General features: G+C 40.1%; 1 protein-coding gene and 1 long non-coding RNA gene across 30 annotated transcripts in view; one reads left to right on the top strand and one right to left on the bottom strand.

Annotated features, from left to right (window-relative positions):
• Positions 1–13,656, bottom strand: part of PRP4K (pre-mRNA processing factor kinase PRP4K) — a 43,303-nt gene extending 29,647 nt beyond the window's left edge. For all 27 annotated transcript variants that reach the window (XR_010112348.1, XR_010112349.1, XR_010112356.1 and 24 more), the window contains exons 1-2: positions 13,525–13,656; positions 2,245–3,441 (exon numbers count right to left, since the gene is read on the bottom strand). Coding sequence is in view for 1 of the 27 variants with exons in the window: in XM_003806704.7 (XP_003806752.1) it covers positions 2,245–3,441; positions 13,525–13,565 (1,238 nt within the window). In the remaining 26 variants the exon portion in view is untranslated. The remainder of the gene's footprint in view (positions 1–2,244; positions 3,442–13,524) is intronic.
• A 91-nt stretch (positions 13,657–13,747) lies between these two features.
• The window catches only part of LOC129397912 (uncharacterized), a 38,458-nt gene continuing 24,425 nt past the window's right edge, over positions 13,748–27,780 (top strand). Inside the window, exons 1-2 of one of the 3 annotated variants that reach the window (XR_010112371.1) lie at positions 13,748–13,798; positions 16,172–27,780. The exon at positions 16,172–27,780 is cut by the window's right edge and continues 24,425 nt beyond it. This is a non-coding gene — a long non-coding RNA (uncharacterized LOC129397912). Of the gene's footprint in view, positions 13,997–16,171 lie in introns of all 3 variants that reach the window. The other 2 variants (XR_010112369.1, XR_010112370.1) reach the window with 2 other exon arrangements.

The following is a 27,780-nucleotide window of genomic DNA, read 5'->3' as shown; positions in this document are numbered from 1 at the left end:
TCAGGCCTGTAATCTCAACACTTTGGGAGGCCGAGGTGGGCGGATCACGAGGTCAGGAGTTCAAGACCAGCCTGGCCAACATGGTGAAACCCCATCTCTACTAAAAATACAAAAATTAGCTGGGCATGGTGGTGCGTGACTGTAATCCCAGCTACTTGGGAGGCTGAGGCAGGAGAATCGCTTGAACACAGGAGACAGAGGTTGCAGTGAGCCGAGACCGCGCCACTGCACTCCAGCCTGGCAACAAAGCAAGACTCCGTCTCAAAAAATAAAATAAAATAAAATAAATAAATAAATAAAAATAAAGAAAATAAAAATGTTCACCCTCACTAGTCACCTAAGAAATTTTGATTAAAACAATTTTTGGGTTTTTTGTTTTGTTTTTAAGAGTGACAAAATACTATATGGTATCCTGGTAATAAAGGTTTTCCTAAACTTTCCTAATACAGTTTTAGGAAAAGGGGCAGTTTACATAGTCATAGAAGTAGAAGTAGAAATTGACCTAACTTTCCTGGATGGAAATTTAGCAATAACTTTCTACAATGTAAATGTACATACCCTGAGACTTTGCAAGTCCACTTCTATGAGTCTATTCTATAAAGAAACCTCACACATAACCAAGGCACATCTTCGCATATAATAGTGAAAAACTGGAACCAACCTAAATTTTTCATCAGTTTCAATAGGAGAATGATACTATAATACATCTACACTGAAATACCAGTTGCTGTCAGGCAGAATGAAAAACAATCTATATGTTTTGTCGCAGAAATGTTTCCTGAAAAAAGCAAGCCACATGTGAATATGAATAACATCACTCTAGTTTTGTTAAAAAAAAAAAATTCCCTTATATTCATGTTATTGTCTGTACAAGGAAAGACCTAAGATAACGTAAATTTCTAAGGAGTGGTAGTGGAGAAATGAAAAGAGAGCCAATTTACAGGCTTATTTGGATTTCTCTTTAATAAGTAAGTATGCACCACTTCTGTAATTTAAAAAAATATTTTTGTTTCAAATACTCAGCTCTAGTCCTTAATAAACTCCTCAGAATTTGCTCTTCAAACAAAGCAAACTGAAAGACCACCAAGATAATTAAGAAGCACTTGAGATAACAGAATCAGTAAAACTAATCACTGCCTCAATCCAGGAAGCCAAAGGAAAAAGGGGCTATTTCATTACAGTGCCACTCAGAGGTAAAGAATCAAGATGCTCTTAAGACACAGCACTTGGAAATAAAATTTGAAATTTCTCTGAAAATATGATGACTTCACTTTCAGGGTGAGTTTACATTTATACCCATTCACAGAAAATATTATTATGAACACAGTAAATGGCTAGGAATTAATAACATCGTTATATAGTATAAGCCAATTCTCTTTTAATAAGCAAAACCTAACTGGCAATTTCATAATACTTAAATACTAAATACAAAAAAGACATCAAGAAATCTGTTCCTAAAGTAGTTTAAGTGGTATAAACACTCCTCCCTGCAAATACTTCCGTTCTATGATCCTACGTAAATTATATGCATTCTCTGATTCTATTTCATTTATAAATTAGGTATAAGAGCCCCTTCACCTCATGAGTTAAGATAATCACATGAGGATTTATAAGAACTAAGACAATATATTATTCAAATAATACAAAATAATTTCATATACTATTCTTCTTAAGCTTAAGAGATACTACTTTTCAACAATGAGATTATATGTATTTATACAAATTTTTCCATTTTAATTATACTTTGGGGACCAAAAAATATTGGTATTGGTTTCTATTTATACAGTTAAAATTTAAAACTCATGCAAATACAAGAGAATGAACAGAACACAATTGTTAAACTGATTACCTTTACCCCTTTTCAAAGTTAAGAGTTTCAGCCTACACTGTTCATGAAGTAATAATCCTCTCTCTAGACGCCCCCAGTGAAGATTTATCAGCCAAATTACATGGATTGAAAGGAGTGCCTTAGCAAACTAGGTATTAAATCAAGAATGTGAAAAAACCCAATTCTATCATCAAGCTCAGTATTTGTTAAACACCTATACTTAAAATACTCATCGACAAAAGTGCAAATATTAACATGGTTAATGGATTGGGTTACTTAAAATTATGAAACTCATTACTACTTCATTTATTTTTATTTTTACTTACTACTTCATTTTTAATGGTCCACAAGTTCTAGTTTTCCGTTTAAAATCTCATGCACTGGCAAAAAGCTTTAACATTTTGTACACAAGTTACCTTGGAGAAGAAAGTCGTCTCCTCTCTGGTTCTCGTCGTTTTCTTTCTAAGGATCGGCTCTTGGCTCTTCTCCCAGGAGACAGTGTCCGCGAGGGGGATTTGCTCTGCTTAGATCTTCTATCATTCAAAAGTGGAGACCTGCTTCTTCTTGATTTATCACGTGGTTTTGGAGACAAACTTCTTCTTTTAGGACTACGACCAGGTCTTCTGCTGGGTGACCTATTTTCTTTCCCAGATGAAGCATCTTTAGAGGGAGATTTAATTGGCTTCTTTTCTTTATCAGTTTCAGACCGTTTTGATTTTCTCTCTTTGGACCGTGACCTTCTGTCTTTGGATTTACCTCTTAAATCAACTGGGGATCTGGATTTTTTACCTCGATCGCGACTTCTACTTTCATTTATAATTGGGGATTTTTTCCTATCTTTTGATTTACTTTTATCTTCAATTTTAACCTTATCATCAGTAGGAGATCTGGCCTTACCAATTTTCTCTTGAGATCGCCTTCTAAGGGTAGGGGATTTTGATTTCCTTGCTTGATCTTGAGACTTACTTCTTTTGGATGGGCTTTTAGATTTTTTCCTCTCCTTTGACTTGCTCCTAGTTGTTTTCTCTTTAACGATTTCAATACCCCCCTTACTTTTCTTTTTATCAGACCTATGTCTAGTCCGTTCTTTGGATCTGCTTTTACTTCGTTTTTTTGTAGTAATTTTATTGTCCACAAGTTCAAGTTTCCCCTTTGTACTTGAAGATCTAGTACTAGACCTATTTCCATTTCTTGCCTTTTCATGAATCTCCCCCTCTTCTTCAGAGCCAGACTCATAACCTTGCAAAATGAGCCCCATACCAGACTGGACCTTTCCTTCCATTAACTCATTATCAAGTTCGGCCTTAATCAAGGCTCTCTGTTTTTCCAAGTCTTCTAGCAAAGCTAAATCATCAAGTTTAGTTCTTTTTGCTGGAGACATACCCTCTTTATCAGAAGCATCAATAACCTCTTTTCTTTTGTGTTTCTTATGTTTATGCTTATGTTTATGTTTTTTATCCTTCTCTTCTTCTGAGGAATGTTTATGTTTCTTATGTTTACTTCTGTGTTTATGCTTCTTTTTTTTGTGACGACTGTGCTTATTTTGAGACTGGTCTTCTGATACTTCTCCATTTTCTTCATTTATACTCTTTTCAGAATTAGCATCTTCCATCCTATAAATATATCAAACACATTTTAAAATCATATCATTTATCAAGTATTCAAAGAGCCATAAGAAAATAACAGTAATGAGAAAATACATCTCAATGTAATACATGAAGTCAGTCACTAAAATTTTTTCAGAACAGCTTCAGACATTTTATTTCAAAGAAGGTCTACGGCAAGTACTGAGTTGGATAGTGATACAACTTTATTGTGTTTCTAATGGTTGAACTCACCAAAAGTATTAGAGGAAATCCCCAATGGAGTGAGCTTAAAAATTACAGGTTAGAGAAAAAGGGAAAAGCAAACCAGGCACAGCAAAACCTCATTAACATTGATTTAGTACAAGAAGCCACTCAGTAACTTAATTTTTAAACCAACATTTCTCATACATTAACAACCAAAGGGCCCGTTTTCTTTTTTAATAAGACCTACTAACTATTAACATACACTGGAAGACTAATCTCCTTCTCCACTTGAAATTCATAAAACTTGGTGTCTCTACAGTAAATCCAGCAAGTCACTTGTTTTGAGCAGATTTCATCTTATACCTTAAAAACAAAGCAAAACAAAACAAAACTCTAGAGCCAATACTGAGCTATACCCAAAATAAGCACTCAATCAATGTGCATTGGTAGCTGATACTGATGATGGTGATAGTATAAACACATCCTCAAAAGTTAAATCTTCAAAGTGAACTAAACCAGAAGTTAGGACCCTAGGCTTGTAGTAAGCAATCATACGACATTAGGCTGAACCACATGGAAGGGCCTTTTGTAAGTCAACAAGTCTAATATCAGTAATTTAATATAGTACAGCCCAATATTCATTCAGCAAGTGATTTAATCTCTCTGAATTTCAAATGAGAACTCAGTTTCCCAAAATACATTCACATTAACAGATGCTATGGAAATAAATAAATAAAGTGGGGGATTCTGTGCTTAAATGTTTGGCTTATGCTGAGTTAAAAAGTTTATGATTCTAAATTATTTTATCAAGCCCTTGGTGTTTAATAATCCCAGGTTAGATACCGGTTCAAAAGCATTATTTAACTTTCTCTTTAAAAGTTACTCTATAATAAACCATCATCCTAGAATATCAGACCAAAAGTGGCCTTAAATTATCTAGATTCAGGCCATCATACTATTTTCGGAGGAAGCTATGGATTATTTTGTCAGGTCTTCATATTATATATTCCTATACTTTTAGTAAGTTTATCCTTCCAACCTAAGAATTCATCCGTCTACTCACAATCTCTTTAACATTTAAAAAAAACTCACCAACCACGGGTAAGCATTAAGCCACGTGGCAGGAAAACAGATGTACAAGCCAGGCACGGTGGCTCACGTCTGTAATCCCAGCACTTTGGGAGGCCAAGGTGGGCGGATCACCTGAGGTCAGGAGTTCAAGACCAGCCTGACTAACATGGGGAAACCCCCTCTCTACTAAAAATACAAAAATTAGCCAGATGTAGTGGCACATGCCTATAATCCCAGTTACTCGGGAGGCTGAGGCAGGAGAATCTCTTGAACCTGGGAGGCGGAGGCTGCAGTGAGCCGAGATTGCGCCATTGCACTCCAGCCTGGGTGACACAGTGCGACGCAGTCTCAAAACCAAAAAAAAAAAAAAAAAAAAAAAAAGAAAGAAAACAGATTACAAAACCAGTATCTGCCTCCTTCAAAGAAATTAATGTCTGGTGGAAAACTAAGTCACATGACATAACCATAAAATACTGGAGAAGTGCAATGATGAAGACACAAATAGGGGCATTATGGGAACACTGAAGGATCACCTAAACTCATTTCGAGAACGGTCAGGGACAGTGTTTTGTAGATCACAGAAAGAAACCAATTTGTTAAGCAGGGACGTTAGGAGGAAAGAAGAAACGTTTACTGAGAAAGGACAGGGATTAAAAAAATAAAGGTTGGCCCAGGCACAATGGCTCACATCTGTAATCCCAGCACCATGGAAGGCCAAGGCAGGAGGATCACTTGAACCCAGGAGTTTGAGACAAGCCTGGGCAACACAGTGAGACCTCATCTTTACTAAAAATAAAAAAATTACCTAGGTGAGACCTCATCTTTACCAAAAAAAAAAAAAAAAAAAAATTAGCTATTCAGGAGGCTGAGGTGGGAGGATTACTTGAGCCTGGGAGGTCAAGGCTGCAATGAGCCATGATGGGGCCACTGCACTCCAGCCTGGGTGACAGAGCAAGACCCTGTCTTAAAAAAAAAAAAAAAAAAAAATTGAGTAACACTGCCCTAGAGAATGAGTAAGGAATTAACAAAAAGGGCAAAAGGGGCATTTCAAATAGAGAAATAAGGTGACAAAAGGCAGTTATATATAGCAAACTTCAAGTCAATCAGTGTTGTGAAAGACACTGAGGTAAAGATTCCAAGTGGAGCCAGGCATGGTGGTGCACACCTGTAGTCCCAGCTACTCAGGAGGCTGAGGTGGAAGATCACTTGAGCCCAGGAGTTTGCAGCTGCAATGACCTATGATCACACCACTGCACTCCAGCCTGGGCAACAGAGAGAATTCTCCATCTCATTAAAAAAAAAAAAAAAAAAAGATTCCAAGTAGACCAATTCCAGGAGATAACAAGATAATATATGATTCCAGGAGTGGGTAGTTGAGAGAGAATTAAAGGTTCACTGGAGTCACAGAGGCCCAGGAACTGCAAAAGTAGGTTGTCTAGCCAGGTCTCACAGTCTTGAATAAACTTGCTGGGAGAAGGGGTGGGGGAGAGAGAATGGCGGTATGACTGAGAAGTTACTAATTAGTTGACAACAATGAGGGGGAGTGAAAAACACATAGCCACTACAGGGTACCATACTCAAAGAACTTTGATTTTTGGATGTCACATTGCCAACTTCCATTTCTGGCAGGAAAAGGTATTTAAGAGATGTGCAGAAGAAGCTACGTCCTCTGGTGAAAGTCAGGTTTTAATTTGGGTTGACTTCTCTCTAATGGAGCATGAGAAGACACATGACAAATACAGTAGTGTTCGCTGGATCATTAATTTTTCTCAAAGACTTGGAAAAAGTGCAGTATCTTGGTATTATAAAAACACCACCAGGCCATGTGCAGTGGTTCACACTTGTAAGCCCACACTTTGGGAGGCTGAAGTGGGAGGATTCCTTGAGCCCCGGAGTTCAAGGCCAGCCTGGGGACCATGGTGAGATCCTATCTCTACAAAAAAATTTAAATTAACTGGGTATGGCAGCATGTGCTTGTAGTCCCAGTTACTCAAAAGGCTGAGGTAGGATCACTTGAACCCAGGAGGGGATCACTTGAGCCCAGGAGTTAAAGGCTGCAGTGAGTCATGATCACACACTGCACTCCAGCCTGGGCAACAAAGGAAGACCCTATCTCAAACACACACACAAAAAAACACCATCATTGTTTTATTATGGAAGGGAAAGAAGTCACATAGATTTCAGTAAAAAGATTCCAAGACATTTCAACTTTGTTCTTTATATAGGCTATATTCTCATCCTTTGTCCCCAGAAATCTCCCATCCCATAATCCAGAAGGTCTTTTTTTTCCTGAACCTTGACTTACAGGGGGAAAAGTCTGAGAAAAATTTAGGCTAATTCAAGTTATGAAGGTAGGAGAGTCTTTAAAGATTGAGAATGATCTTTAGGCATATAAAATCGAAGTGCCCAAAGTACAAAATTCTAGTCACTAAGCTCAAATTCAGAATTACCTAAAGTTTTGAGTTTTAACTCAAGACTGTCCTCAAGACAAAGGACAGCTGAGTGGTTAAGCAGTCTCTGGAGCCAGACTGCCTGGGTTCAAATTCCAGTTCCATTACTTACTAGTTGTGTGGTCTTGGCAAGTGATCCTCAGGCATTTCATCTACATGATGGAGAAAATAATAGTACCTACCTGAAAAGGTGTTATGAAGTTTACACAGTGAACAGATGTTAAATGCTTATGACAGTGCCTAGCACGGACCAACCCCCACCCCCCCACCAAATAAGCTATTATTATTGTATAGATGCTAGATAAATATATTTATTCACAAAAATCCTGTGGAGCTGAGAGGGCTGCTAATAAGAATGTTATTTTTAGGAACAGCATCAAAGAGCATAGATTCTGGAGTCAAACTACCTGGTTTAAATGCTGCCTCCAACATGACAAAGCTATTGTGACCTTAGGCAAGTTGCTCTTCTGTGCCTCGGTTTCCTCAACTGTAAAAAATGGGGAAATAGTACTGACAAATCATAGGCTTATGAAAATTAAATGAGTTCATAGTATAAAAGGCTGTCACACTAAGTGTTCAAGAAATGTCTCTCCATTTGAGTTGAGAATTTTGAGTTTCAAGGGACTTGCCTAAGGTCACACATACAACAAACCAGTGAGAAGGCTGTTATTTCAAGTCAATCAAAAGATCTTCCATTTGATTAAGATGCTTTAGAAGTCAGATTATGTCACTACTCTTTGTGAAACTTTATTGCTTTCTACCTTATTCAGAGCAAAAGGTCCTATACTTACAGCCCCAACATCCCCCACACTCTAAACCTAACACTCTTCTCCCACGGTCACCCTGCTCCAGCCACACCATGTTCCTTGAATAGGCATACTCACATCTCAGGTACGTGGGACCTGTTTCTCCTGCCAGGAATGCTTTCCCCAGATACATGCATTCCTGGCTACCTTGGCCTACCTTGTCTTTGCTTAAACGTCACTTTCTCAAACAAGTTTTCCTGATCAATCCATTTTAAATGCAAAACCACTCCACTGCACACATATTCTCCTGTGCTTAACATTTTTCTCCAAAGCAATTGTTACCACTAATGTAATTCTTGTTTGTCTCTCCCTATCATAATGTAAGCACTATATGAGCAGAATTTTCATTTCAGTTCACTGCTCTATCTCTAAGGGCCTAGATTATCTAATCTATAGCAGGTGCTCAGTAAGTATTGTTTGTGTTAATTATATACATAGAATAACATAAGGCCGGGCACGGTGGCTCACACCTGTAAACCCAGCACTTTGGGAGGCCCAAGCAGGCAGATCACTTGAGGTCAGGAGTTCAAGACCAGCCTGGCCAACATGGTGAAACCCTGTCTCTACAAAAATACAAAAAACTAGCCGGGCATAATGGCGGATGCCTGTAATCCCAGCTACTCCGGAGGCTGAGGCAGGAGAAGTGCTTGAACCTGGGAGGCGAAGGCTGCAGTGACCCAAGATTGCGCCATTGCACTCTAGCCTGGGTGGCAGAACAAGACTCTGTCTCCAAAAAAAAAAAAAAAAAAGGCTGGGCACAGTGGCTCACACCTGTAATCCTAGCACTTTGGGAGGCTGAGGCGGGTGGATCACCTGAGGTCAGAAGTTCAAGACCAGCCTAACCAACATGGAGAAACCCCATCTCTACTAAAAATACAAAAAAATTAGCCGGGCGTGGTGGCGCATGCCTGTAATCCCAGCTACTCGGGAGGCTGAGGCAGGAGAATTGCTTGAACCCAGGAGGCGGAGGTTGTGGTGAGCTGAGATCACACCATTGCACTCCAGCCTGCGCAAAAAGAGCAAAACTCTGTCTCAAAAACAAACAAACAAAAAGCATATAAAAGTTGTCTAAAGCTGATTTACACTATCAATAGATAGTGTAAATATAGACTCTTAGAACTTGAAAGTTAAGATTTTTGCTTTGCTCAGTTTTATCTCCAGTGCCTCACACAGTGCACACACATAGTAGGCACACACCTATTTTCTGACTGCGTGATATTCAAAATTACTTACATTTCATCAACCCCTCCCAAAGGAAAATCAGTTTTTTGAACCTTATCTTTTCTAATGCTAACAATTTACAAAAATCTTAGGAGTTTCATTAAAAATTGTTAAGAGTTTACCCACTGAGGAATCAACTTCTATCAAAAGAAAATCTAGCTCCTAGAGCTTCTGGGAATTAGAAATACATCACGATGACCAGTATCACTGTAGAAGGGTCATTCTCATGAGTGACTAGTTTCCATTGTAAATTAATGAGTATTATCTCAAGAAATAATGAGTAGGTTCCTGCTAAAAATGCTACCAGCTCGGTACAATTAGGTTAACCTTAATTATAGCATTTTCTTATACAGGGGCTAGGCATACAATGGATCTTTACCAGTCTCAGCTCATCTCTCAATGCAAATGTCACAAATGACAACTAAAGTCTGACCAGGTCAATCTGGAAACCGTGAAACGTTGAGTCAATGGCATAATGTATTACATACAACAGGCTTGTGCTAAAACAGCTAAATTAGCTTTATCATCAACGACTTGCTTCTAAAGCTCAAGAAAAAGGTTTCTTGTTAAGAAACCTAATGGTCCTCTTGGATAGTTTATACTGACAATAAATACAGGCCATATACATTTCATTTATATACATTTACGCTTTAACATTAACATTTTACAATTTAATATCCCACATTTAGCCAAGTGGATGTGTATACCAACCTGGTCAGAACAGGTTTATCACAAAATATTTATTGAGAACCTATTGAGTATTGGATAACATTCTTCAGATCACATTATTTGGAAGCAAAGGTGGATGAGAAGTACAGACAACATGGGGTTGCTTAACAGTATTTATTTGTTTTGTTAAGTTTTACCTTTTAAAAAACCCAAGTCTTGAGGCATCCAGCACAATGAATGAAAATCGTGGAACGCCTTTAAAATAACATAGTCACGGTCAGGTGCAGTGGCTTATGACTGTAATCCCAACATTTTGGGAGGCTGAGACTGGCGGATCACCTGAGGTCAGGAGTTTGAGACCAGCCTGGCCAATATGGTGAAATCCCGTCTCTACTAAAAATACAAAAATTAGCACAGCATGGTGGTGCATGCCTGTAATCCCAGCTACTCGGGAGATAGAGACAGGAGAATCACTTGAACCTGGGACGCAGAGGTTGCAGTGAGCCAAGATTGCGCTACTGCACTCCAGCCTGGGCAACAGAGACTCGGTCTCAAAAAAATAAAATAGTCACCAATCACCAACCACCAGCGTTATTTTAACTTCTTCTTTCACATTTTTTTCCAAACAATAGTCTTAGTGAATTTATTTGGTAGGCATTCAAAATATACAGAGACACAGAGAACTGACTGATTTAAATTTGTGTATGAATAAAGCTGTTTTTAAGCTAGACAATTCTTTAAAAATTTTTTTAGTGGTGAGCAAAGTGAACGCCACTGCTATTTACCAGGAAAGTAATTAAGCCTATTTCTCTGACAAGTTAAAATGTATATATTTTTTAAGAAACTGGGTCTCACTATGTTGCCTGGGCTAGATTCAAACTCCTAGGCTCAAATGATCCTCCTGCCTCAGACTCCCTAGCACCTGCAGCACTTGAGCCCAGTAGTTCAAGAACAGCCTGGGCAACATGGGAAGACTCTGCCTCTACAAAAATATTTAAAAATTAGCTAGGCATGGCCCGGCACGGTAGCTCACGCCTGTAATCCCAGAACTTTGGGAGTCTGAGGTGGGCGGATCAAGAGGTCAGGAGATCGGGACCATCCTGGCCAACAAGGTGAAACCCCGTCTCTACTAAAAATACAAAAATTAGCTGGGCGTGGTGGTACGTGCCTGTAATCCCAGCTACTCGGGAGGCTGAGGCAGGAGAATTGCTTGAACCAGGGAGTCCAAGGTTTCAGTGAGCCAAGATCGCACCACTGCAATCTAGCCTGGAGAAAAAGTGAGACTCCGTCTCAAAAAAAAAAAAAAATTAGCTGGGCGTGGTGTCATATGCCTGTGGTCCCAGCTACTCCGGAGGCTGGAGTAGGAGGATCATTTGAGGCTGAGGCTACAGTGAGCCATGATAATGTTACTGTACTCCAGTCTGGGTGACAAGAGCTCGTGTTTCAAAAATAAATAAATAAAATGAATAAAAATAATTAATGTAGCTATAAAAATCAGAATGGGTCCAAAAGACCAACTAGTCTTAAAACATTCCCTCTGGTCTCCGCTTTGCCAAATCAGGTTTGAGAAATTAGTTCTCAATAAATTAGACATGTCACATCAAAAAATGTATCTTTCTGGGACAGTGGGAAAAAACAAAAATAATTTCCTACTTGAAAAGCAATTTAAAAAGAAGCCACATTGTATAGTGGGAGGCCAGACAGTACAATAGTTAGCAGCAGGGCTTTAGAACCAGACTGCCTGAGTTTAAATGGGTGTGCCACTGAGTGTGACCTTGAGCAAGCTACTTAATTTCTCTGTGTTTCAGTTTCATCATCTCTAAAATAAGGAAAATAAAAGTATCTACCTCCCTAGGGTTGTTAAAAGAATTAAAGCCTTCAGGGAGCTTAAAAGCTGCTTCTTATATTTATTCTTTCTAAATTTTCTGTTTTGAATAGATTCTATATAACTGTAAACTACTCAGTGTTCTCTAAAGAACTGTTGTAGACACTATATTCAGGGACTCACTATGAGCACCAGGCATAGTTTGCTTTCATACCAAATGGTTATCTTCTTTGTTAAATACTTTCAAACTACTGAAAGTGAGACATATACAGACCAAATATCACATTTACACCAAGTGCTCTGTGGGGAAGGGAAGTTAAAGATTATCTCTGTTACTCATACAGCAGAGGCCTAAATATGTATTTTTGAAATTATTAAGTCTAATATTATTTGAATACAGTATGTGAATAAACTATGGCTGACCCACTCCTGGAAATGAATCTGAAACATCCCTAAAACCAAATAAATGGACATAATATTACAGAACTTTTCAGATTAGTAGAAAATGTAACCACATAGCATGAGATCTGCACGGTACTGGCATAAACACTGTAACTGTGCCACACAATGAACTTGGTGAGAAACAGTAAGAGGTTAAAGCTAATTTAAAACTTCAGAATCCATTTGTTCTCTGCTAAGTCAAATTGTAAAAATAATACAGCAGTTTTGAAAAGCCCTTAATTAAAAATTCCGTTTCTCTGCCTAGCTGAGTAATGCAGATGATTGAGGAGCCCAAAACTGGATGCACAGCAATTAAGTGTCAGGTTGTCTGGTGGCAAAGATTTCTTCTATAGCTCAGTCACAAGTTGCTGGGAGACTATACCTCTTTCTAAGATGGCTGGAAACATATCAGACAGTGCAGATGCAAAAAAAAAAAAAAAAAACGGTCGCTATAGGAACATTGCCGTAAAATCCATTCTCTCTGTTAAGGTTCTTGTTTGAGTTTTCCTAACATAGACATGAACAGCAAAATACTGCTTTAAGTTAACCAATGGTTAACCTTTGCAGCATACACTCGTATTTTTTTTTTCATTTTTCATTTGGCCGCATGGATTCTTAATATTAGCTTAATTATAGACACAAAGTGGTTTGGCAGTAGCTAGCAATTCCCACTACTCCTTCCACTCGTCCTCCTAAAGAAGGGTTATAAACTCAGGCCAAAAAAAAAAAAAAAAATGCCAGGCCTCAAAACCAAAGACTCTATCTTACTTTGCCTTAAGTTTGCAAGTTGGTAAAAAAGCTGCCGGTAGGCACTCAAAACAAAACAAAACAATACTGGGTGACTGCTGGACTAAAGAGTACAAGGTGACGAGATCAAGTATCCCGCTAGCCACAGACTAGCTCTGGGATGGCCAGAGAGTGTGACCCCAGCACCTCCGCTCTCTGCTTTCAGGTCCTAAACTGACACCAGTAAAAGGACGACTGGGGGTACCGCATGAGGAAGAAAAGACTTCGGGCTTGGCCCGCCTGCTGCCACTGACCCTCGTGTCCCCAACACCGATGCCGCTAAGAGCTGCGGCCAGGGAGCTCAGATGGGTCCCCAAGAGAGGAATAGGAAAGCGCGACCTCACTGCCGCGGCAGCCGCCACGCGCACCGGACCTGTAGAGGCCGCTCGCGCCTACGCCTCCCGGGGCAACGACGCGCGGCAGGCCGCGGCCGCCTTCACCCCAGCAGCCGCGGCCTCTGGGAGAAGGAAGCTCGAAGGCCGCCTGCTCCCCATGCCTCCCACCCCACAACGAATCGCGCCGGAAAAAGCAAAGTTTGACTCTCGCCGTTAGGCCCGAACTTTCCCGCCAGCCCGTGCAGCTCCCACTCAGCAGTCCCCGGGCTCCAGCCTCTGGCCCACTCACAGAGATTACTTACTCTGGCTGCTCCCGTAGCGACTGGGTCTCCGCGGCGGCCATCTTGAACTTCCTGACTCCTCGGCGGCGGTGGCGGCGGCTCCCGGACGGTGGAGGGTAGGGGAAGTGGAGGAAGAAGGAAAAGAGCTGCCGCGCATGTGCCGACCGCGTAGGGAAGAGCTGGGTTCTGAGTCCGCGCTAAGAATCCGGATATAAAACCCCACGTCCCGGGACTAGCGCAGGGCGTAGTGTCGCAGCTTCCGGGAGCATGGTGGGCGGTGCTGCTAAGGATTGAGGTCGAGTGTCAAGCTTGAGCTCTTCAGTCAATGCTAGAAATGGACGTTTAGTTATTGAATCCCGCTAACGAGGGGAGCCAACAAGAGAGGGATGTCGGCATCGGGTGTGCGGTTCCAAGAAGTGATTGGCTGTGGAGATTAGAAGTTGGGTGAAAATTCTCTTAAACTCGGGCAAACGAATTGATGATTTTTCCCCTGGTCGGTGTTAGAGACACAGTAAATGCTTAACCATCTCGCTAGATAGCTCAACTGAAGTGGCATTAACTTCCCGGGAAAGTGTGTAGAAAGGCATTTTTAAATACTGTAAACTCGAACGTAAATATCTTTTAATATGGAACTGTTACTACATTTAACACTGAACATCTTTTCAACTTTTACATAGTTCAAGGGTGACACGATTCAGTTCGTTATTTCCGTAATTGGAACGTGTAATGTTTTTTGGCCCAAGTTGCGTTATGTGATTTTGTTTTCTTCTATAACGACTCTACAGTAATGGGGTAGAATGGAATATTGTGGGGAAAACATTTACTGGCTCTTGGAGAACTCTCAAAACCAATTAGGTTCTTTAATTCCTCTTTAAAAAAAATATTTCTCGGCCTGGCGCTGTGGCTCACCCCTGTAATCCCAGCACCTTGGGAGGCCGAGGCGGGCGGATCACCTGAGGCCAGGATTTGGAGACCAGCCTGGCCAACATGGTGAAACCCCGTCTGTATTAAAAATACAAAAAATTAGCCGGGCGTGGTGGCGCGCGCCTATAATCCCAGCTACTCCGGAGGCTGAGGCAGGAGAATCGCTTGAACCCGAGAGGCGGAGTTTGCACTCAGATCACGCCACTGCACTCCAGCCTGGGCGACAGAGCAAGATTCCATCTCAAAAAAAAAAAAAAAAAAAATTATCCATACTTTGGAACCTGGAAGCAGCGTGACGATCACTTTCATTCTTGTAATCATCTGAGTTTGCCTTTGTCCTAGAAAATTGAGTTCGGAATCTCCAGACTCCATACATATCTCTTGATTTCCAGGAGAGAAGGGTTTTAAATGTTCTTACAAAACGTCTCGTTGCCTGAATTCCAAACGTTTTGAAATGTTAGGGCCAGGCGCGGTGGCTCACGCCTGCAATCCTTTAGCGGTGGCTCAAACGTTTTGAAATGTTAGGGCCAGGCGCGGTGGCTCAGGCCTGCAATCCTCTAGCACTTTGGGAGGCCGAGGCGGGCGGATTGCCTGAACTCAAGAGTTCGAGTCCAGCCTGGCCAACATAGCGAAACTCCGTCTCTGCTAAAAATACAAAAAATTAGCCGGCGTGGTGGCGCCTGTAGTCTCAGCTACTCGGGAGGCTGAGGCAAGAGAATCGCTTGAACCCGGGAGGCCGAGATCGCGCCATTGCACTCCAGCCTGGGCAACAAAAGCAGAAACGCCGTCTCAAATAAACAAACGAAATAAACTTAGTAAACTATTTTAAAATAATGTTAAAATTAACGGTGTATGTAGTAGAACTGTGAGAGATCTCATCTTGGAAATAGAGTGATATACTTGAAGGCAGAAGATTGGGTCAGGTACTATTAACACGTTTTACACATGAACAAACCGATACTAAGAGGTAAGGTAATTTGCTTATGATTGAGTTCCCAAGTACCAAGCTGATTTTTGAACTAAAATCTGACTCGAAAATCTGCTCTTTTCTTATCAGGCTGCTTTCTACAAAAATATAACCTCGCTTAGCATCTGCTTGTTGAGCATCCACCCTCACAGCTCTTTGGCATTCAAATGTTTGTTGAGTAGGGGTAATAGAGCACTACGTTCGAATCAGAAAATGCCTTATTTTTCCTTGCTTGCAAGAGCCTATTATAAATGAATGCCTTGTTTTCGCTGTGTCTCTTTCTTGTTGTCGAGAGCTCAGGCTGGTCTTAATTTCTGCAACCATAGTATTATCTCCCAGGTCTCCTTCTGCCCTGTGTATTTTGCAGTTATGCTTTATGTGGAGATGAAGCATCCTAAGTGTGGGGAAGGATATATGGGGCCCGAACAATAGGTGCTGAAGCCAGATTGTGACTAAAGTTGGTATTTGAACAAACCAAGTCTTTATTTTTTTAAAGAGCATGGTAAAAACTAAGTTTCAAAAATCGATGCTGGCAAAAATTTCCTTGAAAAAATTCTCACCAAGTTCACTTGCACGGTACTACCTGGGAAATGAAACAGATTTGTCAAGGACACGCCCAAAACTATGTTGCTGTTGTAGTTTTCAAAGACTGGGACCTTCGGCAGGGGGAGTTACAATTAAAGCAAACATCGGCGTATCAGTTTATTCATTCAGCAAACGTTTATGAAGCAACAAACGTATGCCCAATATTTCAATCTTGCTGCTCTTCCTCCCCAGATTCAGGAACCTTTGCAACGGAAAGCGGCCCCGGGCAGGCGCCTTTTGAGCAGAGGAGTAAAACCGGTAAGTCAGCAGTGGAACCCGCCTCCCCGGAAATCCTTGGAGGGGGCGGGGCCCTGGGGGGCGCGCTCTTCCCAGCGGCAGCTGGGGAGGCGCATGCGTACTTGCGTCATCGTTGGGTAGCAGCGGGGAGGCGTGGGAGGATCTGAGGCCTGCGGTGGGCCTTGGTCCCTTATGTCCCCGCCCCGAAGCCGCCTGCTCCAGCTGAGGGCCACCGGCCTCTATCCGTCGGTGCCGATGCTCCTTGCTTCCCAGCCAGAGCGTCTCATCTCTGGGCCCGGAGCCCCAGGCTCGTTCTCCTCAGCCCCTGCCGGCGGCGGCGCTCTTGCCGCCATTCCTGTGAGGTCGTTTTCCGGAGCAGCCGGGCCGGCCGAGGAGTAAGTAGGCGCCAGAGTTCTAGCTCGGGCATCTGCCTCGGGGCCCTGTCGCCGCCGCGCCCCGGATCCTGCGTTGGTCTTGTCCGATAAAGCGGAGGTCGGCCCTGCTTGCTGACGAGACCGTAAAAACCACGGCGCTTGGCGCCCTGCCGCCGCCACACCACACCAAAGTGTACCTGCCCGAGGCTGGCTTCGGGCGCGAGCTTGCATTTGTGACTTTCTTTTACCGTCTTTGTTTGCTTCGTTTTAAATATTACTTCCAGATAAGGGACACATTCTCGAAATACTTTGAAAACAGTTTTGAATTTTGTTCCTCCCGTTGAAACGGATTAAATTTGGACCTTTCAAGCTACACTGTGCAAATCATCAATCTCAATAAGCTCTTAATAGGCTCATTCTTCCGTAGGCTACAAGCAAAATAAAGATCATAACATCCTGCGGAGGAAGCCATTGGTCCATGTAGAGTCGCCAGATGTCAATTAAGAGTAGATCGCTTTTCAGAGAATACTTAACGACTCTGGTTTAGACCTGGACTTGGAACTTTGAGGTGTTTGGAACACTGGGCAGAATTTTCCTTTGTTACAAAACAAAGTTTATGAGAACGTAATTTGTTTTTGTTGTTTTTGTTGTTAGTATTGAAGCAATTTTGGTGCAAACCAAAGGATAACAAAGCAAAACAATGAAAATCACCCAGAGTTCCATTACCCACACTGAACCAACTTGAATATATGGGTTTATTTTGGCTTTTTTCTATATGAAATGTTAAATTTTCTTGTACTCACGTATAGAATATGATAGTTTGCTCTTTCATGTAACATGTCCCCCAATTTTTACATACATAATTCTAGTTTCAGTAAGCATTTTTATAACTACACTCTTTTTCCTTTGTTATTGTATGTCTAGGTTATTTCAACTTTGCACTGTTGCTTGTAACTACTATGTGATGAGGCAGTAGCTAGATTAGTATTTAGAACGTGAGCATTCAAGTCAGGCAGACCTGGGCTTCACAACTTACTGTGCAATTTCAAAGAGTTTAACTTTTTTGAGCCTCATTTTACACAGTAACATGGGGATAATGGTTCTGATTGCATAGAATGATTATGAGAGTAAGATGAAATAATGAGTGAAAGTGCCTGCAGCATGTATTGTTAGTAAATGCTGTATTACTGTAGGCAAATTTTCTTTTGTTGTGGTTTTTTGGTGACATGTATGATTTATTTCCAGATTTTGAATATACTTAAATACTATTAACCACAGTAGGGGTATGGGGTTTGATACACAGCTTTTCATATATTTTATACAATATATTGTGTGTTTGATACACAGCTTTTCATATACTTTATTATAAGTAACACATGAATTAGAAATAATTTTTCACAATAGGAAAAAATTTTTAAAAATTAAAATTTGTAATCCTGCTAACCATAGGTGAATAGTCACATTTTGGGCAATCCTGTTTTATGCATATATATGTAGTGGTTTTATTTTATTTTTATTTTTTGAAACGGAGTCTTGCTCTGTTGCCCAGGCTAGGTTGCAATGGTGCGACCTCGGCTCTCTGCAACCTCCGCCTCACGGGTTCAAGCAATTCTCCTGCCTCAGCCTCCCGAGTAGCTGGGATTACAGGCGCCCGCCGCTGCGCCCGGCTAATTTTTATATTTTTAGTAGAGACGGGGTTTCATCATCTTGGCCAGGCTGGTCTCGAACTCCTGACCTCGTGATCCACTCGCCTCAGCCTCCCAAAGTGCTGAGATTACAGGCATGAGCCACCGTGCTGGGCCTGTAGTGTTTTTTAAAAATAGAATTATATTATAAATTGGGCTTAGTAACTTGCTGAAAATGGCAGAGGCCAGTGCGATGAGAGTGGGGTGATTAAGGGAGTAGGAAGTAATGCAGGAAAGGGAGTTTGTAGGATTCAGATTTCACTGAAAGTGTACTGGACAGGTTGGGCATAGTGGCTCAGGCCTGTAATTGTGTCACTTTGGGAGGCTGAAGTGGAAAGATCCCTTAAGCCCAGGAGTTCGAGCCAGCCTGGGCAACATAGGGAGACCCTATCTCTATAAAATAAAAATAAAAATAATTATTTTGAAAAAAAGTTTACTGGACAGAGTAAGTTCAGGGTTGAGGAGTGACCTGATTTGTTTTAGAAGGCTCATTTGGCTGCCATATGGAGATAGACTGCAAGGGACCAGGGGAGGAAGATGCAATCCAATTAGGAGAGTATTTAAGTAATCTCTGTGAGAGATGGTGTTAGTTTCGATCAGGGTGTAAGTAGGGAAAAATGATTGGGTTCTGGATATATTTTGAAGGGAGAAGTTATAGGATTCACTGATTGATGGGATGTGGAATTCAAGAGAAAGTGACTTAAAGAATTTTGGTTTGGGCAGTTAAACAGATACAGTTGCTACTTACCAAGATAGAGACTGAAAGTGGGGGGAAACTAAATAGAGTTCTGTTTCAGTCATGTTACCTGTTGTGGAGTCTAACTAGTTGGAACAGGAGTATGAAAGACTTAATCTTCTGTTCTTGAGGTATCAATTTGTCCCTTCATTTCTGTCAGTTTTTGCTACATATATTCTGTTACTAGGTGCATCTATCCTTGTAAATTGTTACATCTTCCTTGTGGGTTTATCCTTTTATCATTAAAAATGTTTCTCTTTTTCTCTAGTAACATTGTTTTAAAGTCTGTTTTGTCTGATATTAATGTAGCTATTTCAGTTCTCACGTGATTACTATTTACATGCTTTGTATCATTGAATCTAAAATGTGTCTCCTGTAGACATATAGTTGGATCTTGGTTTGTTTTTTGTTTGTTTGTTTGTTTTTTGTTTTGAGACAGAGTCTCGCCCTGCCTCCTTGGCTGGAGTACAATGGCGTGATCTGGGCTCACTGCAACCTCCACCTCCCGGGTTCAGACGATTCTCCCACCTCAGCCTCCCCAGTAACTGGGATTACAGGGGCCCGCCACCACACCCAGCTAATTTTTGTATTTTTAGTAGAGACGAGGTTTCACCATGTTGGCCAGGCTGGTCTCGAACTCCTGACCTTGTGATCCACCTGCCTCGGCCTCCCAAAGTGCTGGGATTACAGGCATGAGCCACTGTGCCTGGCCGGATCTTTTTTTTTTTTAATCTGATAATTTCTGCCTTTTGATCCAATTGTTTAATCATTCACATTTAATGTTATTGATATAGTTGGATTTATGTGTGCCATCTTATTTTTGTTTTCCTTATGTCTTGTCTTTTTCTTTTCCTGTCTCTCCTTTACTGCTTTGTTTTGGATCAAGTGAATATCTTCTAATGTAGCATTTTAATTTCTTGAGTGGATTTCTTACACTGTTTTAAGTTTTTTTTAGAGACCGTAGTGGTGCTCTAGGGCTTACCGTACAATTAGCTTAACTTATTAGAATCAGCTTCGGATTTATACTAACTCAATTGCAGTGAGATATAGAAACCTTACTCCAATATAGTTTTATTCCATGTCCCTGTTTTTTTGTGGTTTTGTTGTTGTACATGTTATAGTTGTTACAAACTCAACAATACATTACTACAATTATTACTTTTACATCATTTAAAGAAAATGAACAAAGGAAAGCAAATATATATTTGTAGCTTTTGTTATAGTAACCTTATTTATCATTTCAGGTAGTTTGTTTCTTTTTCTTGTGGATTCGTTACCATCTGGAGTAATTTTTTTTTCTTTTTCTTTTTTCTTTTTTTTTTGGAGGGGTAACAGGGTCTTGCTCTGTTGCCCAGGCTGCTGGAGTGCCGTGTCATGAATATATCTCACTGTAGCGTCAAACTCCTGGACTCAAAGTGATCCTTCCACCTCAACCTCCTGAGTAGCTGGGACTACAGGCACATGCCACCAGGCCTGGCTAATTTTTGTATTTTCTGCACCTCAGCCTCCTGAGTAACTATATTACTCTATAAGCACACATCACCACACCCAGCTAATTTTTAAATTTTTTATAGAGACAGAGTCTCACTGTGTTGCTCAGGCTGGTCTCTTAACTCCTGGCCTCAAGTGATCCTCCAGCTCTGGCCTCCCAAAAGTGCTGGGACTACAGGCATGAGTTCTTTGTGTGAATTCCTTGTATATTTTGGATATTAACCGCTTGTTAGATAAAAGGTTTTTCAGTATTTTCTCGCATTCCGTGGATTGCCTTTTCATTTTGTTGTTTCCTTTGCTGTGCAGAAGGTTTTTTGTTTGGTTTAGTTCCATTTGCTTATTTTTGCTTTTGTTGCCTGTGCTTTTGGTGTCATTTACAAAACAAAGAAACAAAATTATTGCCAAGACTAATGTCATGGAGCTTTTCCACTGTTTTCTTCTAGTTTTACAGTTTCATGTCTTACATTTAAGTCTTTTCACTTTTTTTTTTTTTGAGACAGAGTCTCCCTCTGTTGCCCAGGCTGGAGTGCAGTGGTGTATGATCTTGACTCACTGCAACCTCCACCTCCTGGGTTCAAGCGATTCTCCTGCCTCAGCCTCCCGAGTAGGTGGGATTATAGGCATGTGCCACTGTGCCTGGCTTATTTTTTGTATTTTTAATAGAAATGAGGTTTCACCAGGCTGGTCTTGAACTCCTGACCTCAAGTGATCCACCCGCCTCAGCCTCTCAAAGGACTAGGATTACAGGCAAGAGCCACTGCGCCTGGCCTCTTTTAACCATTTTGAATTGACTTTTGTGGATGGGGTAAGATAAGGGCCCAATTTCATTTCTTGGCATGTGGTTATCTAGCTTTTTCAACACCATTTGTTAAAGAGACTATCCTTTCTTTATTGTGTACTTTCGACACCTTTGTTGATGATTAGTTGGCCACATAAACGTGGATGTATTTCTGGGATTCCTATTCTGTTCCGTTGGTCTATATGTCTCCTTTTATGCCAGTACCATACAGTTTTGATTACTGTAGGTCTGTAATATAATTTGAAATAAAGAAGTGTGATGCCACCAGCTTTGTTCTTCTTGCTCAAGATCGTTTTAGATATTCTGGGTCTTTTGGGTTCTGTATGGATGTTAGGAATTTTTTTTTTTTTCTGTGAAAAATGTCACTGGAGTTTTGCTAGAGATTGCGTTGAATCTGTAGACTACTTTGTGTATTGCAGACATTTTGACAATAATGATTCTTCTGATCCTGAACATGGGATAGCTTTCCATTTATTTGTGTCATCTCCAGTTCTTTCATTATGTATTGTAGCTTTTAGCATACACGTCTTTCCCCTCCTTGGTAAAACTTATTCCTAAGTATTTTATTCCTTTTGATGCTATTGTAAATGGGATTGCTTTCTTAATTTCTTTCTTGGATACTTCACTGTTAGTGAAGTGTAATTGATTTTTGTATGTTGATTTTGTATCCTGAAACTTTACTGGATTCGTTTATTCATTCTAACAGTTTTTAGTGGCATATTTAGGGTTTTCTGTATATAGGATCATGTCACCTGCAGAGACAATTTTACTTCTTCCTTTCTGATTTGGATGCCTTTTATTTCTTTTCCTTGCCTAATTTCTGTGGCTAGGATTTCTAGTACTATGTTGAATGTAAGTGATAAGTGTGGGCATCCTTGTCTGTCCTTGTCACATTCAGTTGTATGTGCAATACTGGAACCATCCAGCTCATAGTCACATAATTCCTCTTTGTGCAGCCTCATGTAAAATCACACCCCTGTTCACATTTTTTTCTGTCTGTCTCCCACCTCTCCAGGCCCCTGCCCTGCAACTTTCAGCTACTTCAGACTCTCAGAAGACTAGCCTCTAAATACCTCAATTTATCTGCACTACTGTGATCTACTTGAAATTCTCTTCCCTCTTCTGCATTTGTAATGGCATTCAGGCCAAAAGCTGTAGTAGTTTTAGGGCTCTCTTCATTTGCTTCTCTGCTCCTAGGGATCATAGTGCTGTGCTATCTGTTGTCCAGCATCTGACACAGTTGGTTTTATATTTTGTCTAGTTTTCTAGTTACTAAGCAGGTTAAGTCTGGTTCCTGCTGTTCCATATAGCAGGAAGCAAAGGTTCTCTCATGAATTGTTAGCATAATAACATAAGCGTGGATTCTAAAAATTCATTACACAGATCCTGGAAATCTGTTGACTATGTTTTATACATTCTGTGAAAGCTAGAGAATATATATTTGTTTTACTATGTGTATCACAAATAAAATATCAATTTCATGTGCCAGAGAATTGAATACAGTATCAAAGGGTCATTTCATAATGTTATCATCACCATCCATCCTGTAAGTCCTTTGAAATTTCTTCTTTTCTATGGATCTAACATTTATCAATAACGAATTGCTAAGCATCTATATTAGTTAGCCCAGTGTTTCTCAAAGTCCACTGCATGTAAAAATCATCTAGGGAATCTTGCTAAAATGTGGATTCTGATTTAGTAGGTCTGGGGTGAGGTCTTCCCTTTTGCAATTCCAGCAAGTTCCCATGGGATGCTGGTACTGGTTAATGGAAGTCACTTAGAGTAGCAAGGAGCCTGTTTGCCTAGTATTTACAATGAGCACATGTTTTGGGTATCATCAAAACAAGAGAATCTAAAAATGTATGGTGTGGGTGGAAGGTTGTATTGTTTGATATTTCAAAAAGATCATTGAAATCAGAAAATCTCAGAGATATGTTGGATTTCATCACATTTATTCCGTGGCTTAATGTTGTTTTATTTTGAATATATAATAAGAGAGATACCACAAATCTTTAGCTATTAATATTTAGGGATGTTAATGTCCTTAATTCATATTGTCTCAAATGTGATTCATTCCCTCTATAGGTATACTAAAACAGGCATTCATGCCTACAAAACCATCTTCCTAACTTTCTTTCCTCTTTTTAGTCTCTTCCTGAACCAGTGACAGTGGTTCTCAAACATTTTGGTCTGAGGACCCCTTTATGGCCTTAAAAATGATTGAAGAGCTTTTATTTATGAAGGTAATACCTGCTAATACTTGTTGTAATCTATTAACGTAGACAAATGTAAAAATTTGTATTAATTAAAATATCAATAAACCCATTATTTGCTAATATAAATTGCACTTTTTAATGAAAAATAACTTTAGTTTCTACTGTGTGCTTCTGCATTTTGAAAATATGTCTAGGATATGGTATGTATTTAGGAGATATTTTCTAAATAAATGCATATTCATTTTTTAAAATGGGACAAATGTAGCATAGACATATTTTTGCTAACAATATCCATATAGTTGCAAATTTCACTTTTAGAATTTGCTTTCAAAAACAGGTTGTTTATTCTTCTTTGTTATGCCTTAATTAGTAAATCATATATTATAAAACTTCTTCAATGCAATTGGTCTTTGGTCAGCCATTGACATAGGAAGAATTAGAAAGAGTCCAGGGCTCCTTGGTACTGGCTGTGACTGGATAAGTAGGTTGTGGCTTAGTTTGTGTTTAGGTGTCATAACTAGGCTAGGTTTGGGTCCCAGAAAGTGCTAGCCTTACTGTAGGAGAGGAAATGGTATTGCTGGGTGTGTCCTCAGGTCAGGAAGTGGGACGGGTGCAGTATTGAAGCCCAGGGGGGTCCTTGTGACTGGAGGAAAGGTGAGGTTTCCAGTAAAGGATTCAGAATTCGGGCATGGTGCAGCATGCCTATAGTCCCAGCTACTCAGGAGGCTGAAGTGGGAGGATCACTTGAGACCAGGAGTTCAAGGTTGCAGTGAGCTGTCATTGCGCCACTGCACCCCAGCCTGGGTGACAGAGTGAGACCTGTCTCAAAAATAAATACATAAAAATAATAATTTTAAAAAAAGGATTCAGAATTCTAGAATACATATTATCTTTCTATCATGCAGATCTGTTCTTAGGATTGTATTTTCCAAATCATGAATAAAATAATTTCCAAAATACTTACTGGGAAATTATATGTATGTACTGTATTACTTGGAATAAAAATCAAATAAAAGTCAAACTTCTTAATGTGGCCTGTAAAGCCTTGATAATTTAAACCTTGCCTATTTTTCAGTTTAATCTTTTAGCCACACTGGCCCTCGTGTTAATCCTAAAACATGCCATGCTTTTTCCTACATTAAAGCTTAGGGTTTTTGATATTTCTACTGCCTGGATTTCTCTGTTCTCACTCTTCCTCTTGATCACCATGGCTTATTTTTCAAGTGTTGGCTTAAATGTCCGTCTCACAGATACCCCTTATCTAAGTAACAGCTTTCCCTCTGGTTCCTAGATAAATTAGGACCTGTTTTTTCTATAACTTTCTTAAAGTATCCTATTATTTTCCCTGATAAAACCTTGTTGGACTGTTTGTTTGTCAGTATATTTATTTGCCTGTTTGTTTGGTGTCAGTTTCTCTTTTTTTCTGTGTGTTTTGTTTGTTTGTTTGTTTGTTTTTTTGAGATGCAGTTTCACTCTGTCACCAGGCTGGAGTGCAATGGTGCAATCTCGGCTCACCACAACCTCCACCTCCCAGGTTCAAGCAATTCTTCTGCCTCAGCCTCCCGAGTAGCTGGGATTACAGGCATGTGCCACCATCCTGGCTAATTTTGTATTTTTAGTAGAGACAGGGTTTTTCCATGTTGGTCAGGCTGGTCGCAAACTCCAGACCTCAGGTGATCCGCCTGTCTCGGCCTCCCGAGGTGCTGAGATTACAGGCGTGAACCACCACACCCAGCCTGTTTGTTTGTTTTCTTATTAGACTATAAACTATATGAGATCAGACCATGTCTCTTTTGTTTATCACTCTGGCCTGCCTGCTAACACAGTGCTTACACATAATAGTAGGTGCTCAAGACATACAGTGTTTGATGGATGAACGTAAAATTGTAAGAGCCTGAACTAGTGTAATATTGAAAATAGGGAGGAAGACATGAATTAGGAAAGCCTTTGAAAAATTAGCATGTTCTGTGATAAAGCTACATCTAGGCAATATTTTTTGATACTTTTTAAAAAAAAAACTGTAATAGCTACCCAATATTTAGGAATGATATACATCACACATCTCAGTGAGGTATGTAGCCTTTTGTACTGGTGAAGAGAGCCAGGTGAAGTCTAATTCTAAGGATCTAAACACTCCATTCTAGTAGAGAGCCTGGAGAAGTGCTCTTGCATAAGCTCATCCATGTAAGACCATCCATAACTTAGCGAAATAATTTTCATTGCTGTTTAGTTGCAAAAATCACTCACTGTTTTGCCTTCATAAGATTATCGGTTTTAGTGTTTAATCGTTCACAGCCTTGTCAAAACCGAAATGGCTAGGGAGAGAACTATTTCCCTACATTAAAACTTCGAGCAATGCTCTTCATAGATTTTGTTTTGAATTGTTTAGGCCCATCTCAGAGTTCAAGACACTTAGTCTCTCCTAAGAGAAATCATGGTCACAACAAACAGAGATTAAATAAAGAGCAAGAAATTAGAAGAAACTCAAACCATTCACTTAGATTATTTGTTAGATTCTGGCCTTAAAAAGAGACAAAGTTGCTTGAAACAAGTGATTAAACTGACATTTTTAGATTATTATTTTATTCATACCTTTATTGTGAATAAATTGGCCACATGATAACATTTTATAATATTAAATAAATATGATATATACAAATCTGTATACCACAACAATTAAATTGGAGGGTGATTTGTCATTTAAATAATTTATCATAGGATTTTTATAAGATCAAGCGCTTAGTGCATATCAAAGAGACAGAAAGTTTTCGTTTCAGTTCTGCACGTTCACTGAGTACCTCTTATGTACCAGTTGCATTGTTCTAGAATCTTATCTGTCATGTAAAGCTAGGTACACCTGAAATAGTTTAGTTATGGCAAAGTTAGACTGCAGTTATTGGCTGGGAATTTTTTGTGTATCTTCCATAAGAGGGCAGCAAAGGACCAGCATGATTTTTTCCTTATCATGAAGTCATAGCAGAGATTGCCTCATATTGCAAACTTAATAGAAATCTTCTCAGAGTAAGGGCAAGCAGAGGGCATGGTTACAAGTTTACTTACTGTCTAGCCTGTCTTTTATATGGTCTGACATGGCTTTTTAGTACATAGATTATCTCACATCACAGTGATAGCCTAGTGATTAAATGTTGATCCGGGGTCAGTTGTCAGGCTTTAAATCCTGGAACCATAACTTAACTAGCTTCGTGGTCTAGAAAGACTACTCAGTCTTTCTGAGCCTCAGTTTCTTCCTCAATTTTTTAAAAAAAGGAGGGCAAGGGATAGTAACAATGCCACTTCACATGGTTTTAATAAACAAAATAAAATTTGTGTCCTGAAGAGGCTAAGAACAGTTAAAAGGTGGAGCTAGAAAAACCACCCTATACTAGCCTTAGGTGTATTGTATTTATTTAAGTTAAACTCTTATTAAAAAGAGTCTCATAAAGGAAAATATAGGTCATTACTTTCTGTAACTACTTAGTATTTTTAGTTAACTAACATATATATCTATGTACTGACCAATTATTTGCTCATACAATTTATCAAACCAATTAAATATACACTGTTAAATTTATTTCCCTGTCCCCTGAGACAGAACCTGGCTACGTTGCCCAGGCTGGAGTGCAGTGGCGTGATTTTGGCTCACTGCAACCTCTGCCTCCCAGGTTCAGGCAATTCTCCTGCCTCAGCCTCCTGAGTAGCTGGGATTACAGAGGCCTGCCACCATGCCTGGCTAATTTTTGTATTTTTAGTAGAGATGGGATTTCACCATGTTGGCCAGGGTGGTCTCAAACTCCTGACCTCAGGTGATCCAGCCGCCTCGGCCTCGCAAAGTGTTGGGATTACAAGCATGAGCCAGCACGCCTGGCCTGAAAATACATTTTGATGAACAAAAAATTTTTAATTTTTTTTTTTTTTTTTTTTTTTTTTACCTGAGACAGAGCCTTGCTCTGTCACCCAGGCTGGAGTGCAATGGCGTGATCTTGCCTCACTGCAACCTATGCCTCTTGGGTTCAAGCAATTCTCCTGCCTCAGCCTCCCGAGTAGCTAGGATTACAGGCATGGGCCACCATGCCCGGCTAATTTTTTGTATTTTTAGTAGAGACGGGATTTCACCATGTTCGCCAGGCTGGTCTCAAACTCCTGACCTTGTGATCCGCCCCCATGGCCTCCCAAAGTGCTGAGATTACGGGCGTGAGCCACCACGCCCGGCCAAAAATTTTTTAATTTTAAAAGTCAATGTATATCATTTGTATTTTATAGTTA

The sequence above is a fragment of the Pan paniscus genome, chromosome 5, assembly GCF_029289425.2.
Source record: "Pan paniscus chromosome 5, NHGRI_mPanPan1-v2.0_pri, whole genome shotgun sequence".
In the NCBI taxonomy this organism is placed as follows: Eukaryota; Metazoa; Chordata; class Mammalia; order Primates; family Hominidae; genus Pan; species Pan paniscus.
This window is presented reverse-complemented; position numbering and strand designations above follow the sequence as displayed.